The sequence below is a fragment of the Leptosomus discolor genome, chromosome 4 (assembly GCF_034619465.1).
Source record: "Leptosomus discolor isolate bLepDis1 chromosome 4, bLepDis1.hap2, whole genome shotgun sequence".
Taxonomy (NCBI): domain Eukaryota; kingdom Metazoa; phylum Chordata; class Aves; order Leptosomiformes; family Leptosomidae; genus Leptosomus; species Leptosomus discolor.
In genome coordinates, this window is record NC_141394.1 from 56,589,243 (window position 1) to 56,598,224 (window position 8,982).

At 40.0% G+C, this 8,982-nt stretch overlaps 1 protein-coding gene across 1 annotated transcript in view; it reads left to right on the plus strand.

The window, feature by feature from the left end:
• The window catches only part of BEND4 (BEN domain containing 4), a 29,486-nt gene extending 21,844 nt beyond the window's left edge, over positions 1-7,642 (plus strand). The window contains exons 4-5 of the mRNA XM_086464535.1: positions 3,939-4,179; positions 7,425-7,642. Coding sequence (XP_086320661.1) covers positions 3,939-4,179; positions 7,425-7,642 — 459 coding nt within the window. The remainder of the gene's footprint in view (positions 1-3,938; positions 4,180-7,424) is intronic.
• The last annotated feature ends 1,340 nt before the right edge of the window (positions 7,643-8,982 follow it).

Consider the following 8,982-nt stretch of genomic DNA (forward strand, 5'->3'; position numbering starts at 1 on the left):
AAATAAATCAGTAGGCACTGGAAGAATATGTTTAGTAGTGAAAATATGTAAAATCTATTATTAAACTGTCATTCTTAGGTACAGTAATCCCCCAAATGGAGGAGACTCATCACTACTATAATCTAGGGTGACTTTACTGAGCAGCATGTAACTCCCTCCATTGGCATCAGATGCACTTGCCTTGCTTTGGGTAACTTTCCTCTCACCTTTCCTTAGAAACTTCACTTTTGTGGGCAGAATTTAGGCTAGGGCTAGCCTGGTGATAACTGTAGCCGGGTGACTGATGGTGGCTGCACACGGCAGCTACCAGTGTACAGGGGCTGCAGCCCATGCATGGGGGTTACCAACATGTCGTGTGTATGGACACGTGTGTACAGTTAGTATAGCTCTACGGCAGTCCTGAGATGGTTAATGCTAAAATAGACGTTTCCTTCATTTTGCAGACAGACCCAAATGTAGACTTCTGCAAGTCTTTGGAGTGTTCTTGCTTTTCAGAAAGTAGCCCAAACAAAATGTTGACTGTTGACAACTTTATACTTGGTACGGAGTTTGGGGATTTTTGTAATTATGTTCTGTTTAAAAGTGCTGCAGTGAAAAAGCAGGAAATTCTAAGTCCTCCCCTTCTCTAGAAGGTAGATGTATAGATCTATCTGTCAGCTCTAGTGTAACTCATGTTAATTTTGCTCTAGTGTGTTTCTATCCAGGCTTGTAAATATGCCTCAAATTAAGTGGTTTTGTTGAGACTTTCCTAGTTTAGACTGTCTGCATCTGAGGCTCTTGCTATGCCTGTTTTCATCTATGTAGTGTATACATGTCACTACCCATTATTCACGCAAACAAAATCAGAAGAGAGAAGACTTAGGTCTAGTCTGACCTCCCTTTGCGCATAAGTGATATGTAGTGCAAGCCTCATGTAGTCTAACTTACCGTAGTTTCACTGAAGATGCATTGCAGCAGTTCAGGGTGTGCATCACTTTGCTCCTCCATTTAGTTTTATTCTGTGCAAATTAATACATATATTTCCACGTACATATGTTTTTATATATTATTATCTGTTGTCACTCAAATATACTGCAAGGATTCATTTTCCTTTTTTTAATGCTCTTTTGCTTAACTAAAATTTTCAAGCACTGTAAAAACTGAGGCTGTTCTATAACGTCCCACATGGAATAGCTTGTCATGATGTGACAGAATTTTTTATTCAATTAAACACATAGATGCTAATCTTTTATTCATAAGCTTAATCATGTACAAATACAAGCATGAACGCATTGGTACTTTGGTTCTTCCTTCAGGGTCTGCTTACTTCATTTCTGTCAGGTTTTTCTGTTTGTTTGGTTTAGTTTAATGATTGCTGGACACACCAAGCTGCATCATATATTTACCAAGAATCTTTTGCCGAAAAGTGCTTTACTTTCAGAGGAAGTAATGAAAGTGTATCTGTAGCAGGAACCCAATAATTGTTTAAAAGAGTAACATAGCACTATATCATGCCTTTGGAGAAGAATGAGGAAAAATATCCTAAATTTCAGGGGGAGTAAGAGAGAAGTATAATAAAACTGGGGCTGAGGAAATTATGCAAAATTTATTACCTTCTCCTCAGTTAATAGTAATGTGAGTTCTCATGAAATTTAGATGTTGGGCCTTTCTGCACCCTATTTCCATCAGTGCAATACATTTAAACAGAGAGGTAGCTTCTAGGATAGCTTGCTGCTTAGCAAAGCCACATGTGAGCATCTGTCCCTAACACACTGGAGCCTTACCCTGTGCCATTACAGGCTTGCATTGCATTGCTCCTGCTTGCCAGGGCTTAAAAGCAAGGCCATGCCTACAGAGTTAGCTGCGGCTCGTACTTTGCACTGGTGTCAGTAAGAAAGGTCCTTGCTTCACTACAGTGTTTTTAATAGAAAAAAAAAAAAAAGTTTCAGAAATCTAAGGTAGGAAAATAATTTGCTTTATATAAAAGGAATGTGGAGCTAGCTGCTGAAAAAAGTAAGTACCAGCATGGGGACCAGATGGTCCTGTGAATTACCTCTGTGGTGGAACAAGCCAAGGAAATACTAGCATCAGCTCCCCCTGAGATGTAGTGGTCATAAGTGCTTCAGCATAAGCGTAATACCCACAAAGAGCTTTCCATGTAGCCCCCCCTGCTCTTCCACCTTTCACAGCCCCTTTACCATGTTGGCAGAGGATGAGGAGCTGGAGTGGATGGAGAGTAATGTTCTTCGCACGGCAGAGCTCCTCAGAAGTCTTACTGGCTTCCCAGGGGTGTGTGTACCTGGCAAAAATGAAATCAGCTTCTTATATCATGAGTGGAGGGGGAGGAATTGACCCTGGCCCTTTTGCAGTGGTGGGAGGAGACAAGTGATGTGCTAAGAGAAAGTCTCAAATGATAACAGAGTTGGGCTGTAGGTGAAGGGTCTTTCTCTTGGGGATTACAAGCTTGGATTTACAAGCTACAGGGGGAATAAAGAGTTGCAGTGTTTTAGGGGGAGAGGAGGGGGCCCCTCAGACAGACAGAGCACATCTCTTCCTTTAATATTTTGGCTTCCTTGCACAGTTTTGGATTTGCTTGTAGCCATCTTTGCCAGCAGTTTGCATCGAGGTGAACAAGTAGCAGACAGTCACATAGGCTGAGTTCCCAGCGATGCTAGCCTGCCCTGGGAGGTGGTGGTAGCCTAAATTGTGCAGATTCTCTAACGACCCCCTCATCAAGGTCTTCACTAAATTTGACCTTCCATATATTCATCAAACTTGCAAAAAAATTAAAAGCAAATACCTGAGGAAAAACTTCAAAGATGCTCCCAAGCTGTCTGTCAGGATGCTATAATAAATGTATGAAAGGAGGCAAGGGTGGACCTTAAAATAGTTTCCAGGTAGCAGAGATCTGGAAGCGAGGAGAACTTTGCAACGGTTGCCCACAAGTGCAGCACGCAGCTCATTGCCTCTGTTGAGCATCAGACCCTTGTTTCTCTAGTTCACTGTGAGCTCCTATCTAAGCTAATCTATACAAAGATTTTACTAATTCTGCCTCCAGATTCTTGTGTTTTCATAAAGAGGTGTAGCTGTAAAAGTGAATGAGTCTCTAGGAGGGTGTGGTTTGTTGGTTTTGTGTACTACAATTATTTCAAGTATATTAACAGTACCATCTTATGTTAACTTGGTAATCCTGAACTATAGCGTTTTATGGGCCACAAAAATTAAATACAATTTAGGTACGATTGACTAAAGAGGGCTTATAAATGTGTGTGGATTATAGGAATCCCCATAATTAGTCCCCCAGCATTCATTTACTGTAGGAATATTGAAGCACACAAATTATGAAGGTTAAAAGCAAAATTTCTTTCCAGCTGACATGGTGGCATTTCTGTAAAGCTATAATTTGAGTTAATACAGCATTCATTAATAATAATGAAGCTTTTAGTTTTCATAGTTCCTTTATTTATTTTCTTTACATTTTTCACAGTAACATAACTGCTGTCAAGTTTCAGGTGTGTTCTACAGAATTAATAAATTTATTATAAAAATAGACCAAAAGAGTCACCTCTGAAGTAAACTGTCAGCTGGGATGAAGTGATCCATTTGATCATGCTCTTCAAAGACCCTTTTTATGCATTTTAACAGATTAAGAAGAAAGGATGTACTTAAACAGTATACCCAGTCACTGATTCTCAACTTTTTAACCTGCTTGTTAAAGTGGAAATTATCAATAGCCACCTCTCAAAATATATTCCTTGTACCTCACCAAATTTGAGTCCTAGAAAATGGAAATGTAATTTTAGAAGTACTCATTCTCAGTAAGAGCAATTACATGTTCACTTCAGGATGTGTTTCACTGTCAGTATCGCGGCCAGTTGAAAAGCATATTTTTTATTGCAACTGACATCTTTATTTATTTGCCTTGTAAAATAAGCAATGAAAATATTTCACTTTTTCAGGGGAGCAAGCAGTTGCTGAACAACTACCCTGTCTACATCACTAGTAAACAGTGGGATGAGGCTGTAAATTCTTCCAAGAAAGACGGACGACGGCTCCTTCGCTATCTCATCAGATTTGTTTTCACAACCGATGAGCTTAAGTACTCATGCGGCCTTGGGAAAAGGAAAAGGTCAGTGCAGTCAGGAGAGACAGGTCCTGAAAGACGTCCTCTGGATCCAGTAAAAGTAACATGTCTCAGAGGTACTGCATCTTTTCGCTCAGTGTCCACCATATGTGATCTCATTTCACCACATTGGCTCTGGCTCTGTAGAAGCATTTGGCTGACGGTTGCAGAAGTAGAAGGGGTTTCACAGGCAGGTGACAAGCAGCCAGAAACTCTCCGCTTTTTTTTTTACACATACATAGATAGATATATATGTGTATCTATGTATGTATGTAATATATATGTGTTTGGGGTTTTTTGAATGGGAAAAACCAGGGCTGCTTATTTAAGAGAGGAGACAAATACAAGGGCACATGACACTGATATAACTGAAACTGAAGGAAAATCAGACAATCCTGATTACACTCTTTTATAATAAACTAACAGGACATTCTTTAACACTGATAGACAGCAAAATTAACCAAAAGGATATTTATAGCCTAATGTGTAGTAAGCATATGGCGCTCAAGGCCACAGCTAACTGGGCTTCTGGATAGGTTTGAACATCTTGTAGGGCCAAGAGCATCTACAGGTTAATTACATACGAAGTGTATATAAATGCATTGATAAGGATCTAACTTCTTTTTTGGAGTACTGATACAGCATTGACTGGAAAAGTTAGGGAACAACTTTCCCCCATGTTTAGCCTGAAAAGGAGGGGGAGTTTTGCGAGCATTTCACTGTGTCAGAGAGCGAGGATGCTGGAGAATACAGAGTAAGGGTCCAGATTGAGAAGAATTACCTGTTGTGGCAGTTCATACTTTGGTTTCCTAAAATTGTTTGAAAGTCCTGGTACAGGGCTTTATAACAAAACATACAAAACAGGACTTTTTAAAGCCCTATTAAAAAAATGTTTGTAGTATCAGCATCTGCGTTTTATAAATGCGTATGCTTATCATTTCTTTAAGTAATTCAGTTGACTTCATAGTGTTTTGTGAGCCCATACATGACATTTTGATTGAACTGATTTCAAGAATGTTTTACTAATCAATACAGTGTGAAAAGCTATATTTTGGTCAGTCAGTGATAAAAAAAAATCTTTAGTCATCCAACTGGAGTCCAAAGTGGATATATACATCAGACAAAGCCTCTTGCTATCTAGGGCAGAAGAATCCAACAAGGCCAAGTAGCTAAGACATGTAGTTGGGGTACATTGGTGTAACCAGGTAATGAACTCAGACGTTACATACAGCCAAATTAGGCAAAGAGGCTCTTCTTTTACTACAAAGGAACCTGTTAACCTCTTACATGATACTCTATCAGAGGTACTTTGTACTCTATCAAAGCTTAATAGAAGGGCAAGTCCATTGCACACCATGCTGCACAGAGGTCTGGAGCAAGATTCAGGGTTCCAGAAGTACTTCTGGAAACTTGAAGGCTGAATACAAGCACATTAACCATTTACTAAATTACTTTAAATTTCACCTTTTATGCACAAGCAGGGTGTTAATACCCTTTTCTTCCTCTTTCTTCCCCCTGCCCCCCACCAAGACTAACAGTAAATCCACCTGTAGATGGTCTTTTGCTTATGGCCACTGTCCTTTCTGAGGTCCCAGACGTACAGAATGTGTGGAGAGCTCCTTGGGAGAAAGAGAAAGGCCAATTTCCTTAATTTTCAGAAGCTCGAAGAGGAAGCCAAAGCATTCAGTGTCTAAGGACCAGTTAAGAAAGCAGAGCAGACACCTCTCCCTTTGGGCTTTCATGCACAGGTGGGAACATGGCAACTTTCTCTGGTGCCAGTAGTTGGCCACTGGCTCCTTCCTATTTGCAAGCCAAGGTAACAAGTGTCTGAGTAATTCTCAGCACATCAAATTATGCCTTCCCACCATAGCAGGGAGTACAAACTGCGTCTCTCTCTGCACTTAGAGTAGTTTAAACATCTATAAACATTTTTAATATATTCCTACAACTGACTGATGTCTGGAACCAGCCTTAAAACAGCCTGGCATGCTTAAATTACAGCATTACTCCTTTACGTGGTAACCATTTCTCTGAGAAAAACACCAGCCTGTGGAGCCCCACGTGAACATAACTAGGTAGGAATTACTGTTGCCTGTGTGGATTTCCAGGGAAATGAATTTAAAACCAAGATAGCTATCACTTTTGCAGACACACTGCTGGAGGAGCTATGCAAAAATCACGTTCTAATTGTTCAACAGATGAGATACCTTGCAGGCACAGGAACTCATGTAAAAGCACAGCATTCCCTGGTATCAGGATGTGGTGACAGTAATGAAGTTACCTTATGCCACTTATTGTGCTGTTAGCTTATCAACAGTAGAAAATAGAATTTAAAAATATCCTGGGACACACAATACTGCATGAGGGAGTAACTAATGTTACAGAATAAATAAGAAACTCAGTTTCCAAGTGAGGTACAGTGTATCAAATATATTGAATAAGGTGCCCTCACATTTAAAATTGTATTTGGACGTTTCAAAGTCCAAACACACATATTTGAGCTATGTCTAACAGTTACAACTCCAGAATTGGTAAGGCACCTTCTGCAAGTTTGGCATATTACATGTCAAAGAATCTGAAAAAGACATTACAAAAAAATGTAATCATTACATACAAAAATAGCTGTATGTGGAAGCAGGAGCTACTTAAATAGCCAAATTACGTGCAGTACAATTCATTTTCTCCTGCATTGAAAACTATTGCAAGGCTCCCCAAATTAGCCCTCTCATCTCATTTAGCTATTTCTAAGGCAAATTTAGTCTCTGAAAAATACGTGTCAGATTCAGGAAGATGGAAAGAGCAGGACTCGAAATGCAAGATAGTCCAAACAGAAAGGAGCACCAAACTGAAACAGCAGTAGTGACCTTTTCAAGCAGGTTGTGGGCTACTGCAGCCTGCTGATGTTGAAGTAGCCAGCAGAGGGAGATCATAAAGATCCAGAAAAGTAATCACCTTAAGGTATAAATACACAACAGGTTTCAAATTAAATACGTCCTGGTTCACGTTAACTTTCACATGTATTGCACACACATTTGAATTAGTTTTTTTTATTTCCACAAGAAGGGATTTTGCTTCCAGGTCCCATGTGTCACATAATCAGCTCAGGTATAACAAGATACACTGCATGTGGAGAAACACAGGTGTACAGAAAGAAGTAAAATAGGTCTAAGTGGCATTATCATGGCATCCCTCATAAGGCTTTACTTCTGCTTAAGTAAAGCAGTAATGCCCCTTTTCTTATTTCCCATGAGCTTTTGACGCCTGGGTGATAATGGATGCTGCAAAGACAAGTTCATTTTTATCCTGTATTGTTTTCCTGCAGAATTCATTAGGATGCATTGTACTTCCAACCCAGACTGGTGGATGCCATCCGAAGAGCAAATAAACAAGGTATTCAGCGACGCAGTAGGACATGCTCGTCAAGGGCGTGCAGTGGGGACTTTCCTTCACAATGGGAACTCATATTATGAAGGGACTGACCATCCAGGATCACAGGACGAAGTCTTCAACAGAGGTATGCAAGACGGATCTGGCGATTGATGGCAGTGAGAAGAACCTCATACAACAATAGTAACCACTTAATTTAGGAGAGACTATTTGTTAAACATACTTACCTTGCTGTCATTTAAGAGTCCAAAGCATGTTTGAACACATATGGCATACATTGCAGCTTCTCCATCCTACCATGTCCCAGTTAACAGAGAGAAATCCATTTCAAGACCTGCTCTATGGGACTTCTCAGTGCCTATTATTTGCAAATCCTTCATAGCACCCTCAAAAGGAAATTGCAGTTCACTTCATGTAGTTCTAGAGGAAAGGTCATTTAAAAACTATAAAAATGTCGAAAGAAACAGCAGCTACTATCTTGTCTGCCTATTGATAATAAGCCCAGGTCTGGACCCAGAATGGCTGGGTACTGTTTGCTTTCCCCGAGTAGGAGATGTAAGAACAAGTCTGTACGCTTATAACAAAAAAAGAAGTGGTCTCCCATTTCCTAACAGAAAATAACATAATTATACATGCTACCTTAAAATACCACACGAGATGGAGAATTCAGGGACTTCCTTTAGCCAACTCCACCAGGAAATTAAGCTTCCCAGGTAAAACAGCAGTGCTCATCAACAGCAGAATCCTTCAAAGACCCAGAACAATAACCAGCACTTCTAATAGATAAAAATTGCTTTGTATATCAGATAGACACTATATTTATCTAGATTTCTAGGGGATTAGAGCTGATGATGACACTTTTCATTAAAACAAGATTGTTGAAAACAAATTGCCATTTCAGACGATAGGTTTTGCTTTGTCTCTTCCTATTCTGCAGCCATATTATATAGCTTTAGAGGCTTTAAATTGCCTTTTCTTGGTTTTGCTTTTGTGTTTTATATCCATTCCTTGAAATAGATGAGGCAACGTGCTGGACTTAACTGATACTCAGCGTTACGTTCAGGGAGAGGCTGGGTAAGAAAAGCCTAGTTTAACCTTCTGTTCTAAGTAAACTTGGGGTCCAGACTAACGAAGAGCTGTAAGAAAAGAGCTGTGCTAGAGCAGAATTCACAACAACACACAACATTGGAAGCAGATACCAACTTAAAAAAATAAATCAGTCCACTGAAAACCCTTAATTTTAAAGGCTTAGGAGTCTGTTGTCCCTCCCAATTGGTGCATTCCAGAAATATGCAATGCCAAAGAAACAATACCCTTTCCGTGTCAAGGCGTTTCCATCTCTTACCCTTGTCCGGTCACTCAGGCCAGTGCTGGCATCTTTCACAGCCTGAACCAGTTCTCCTTGAGGCAACATTTCCCCACTGGCAGGTACAGGGAACTGGTTTGTGGAAAGAAAGTTCACTTCATTTTTGACCATTGTTAGTGCTACCTCA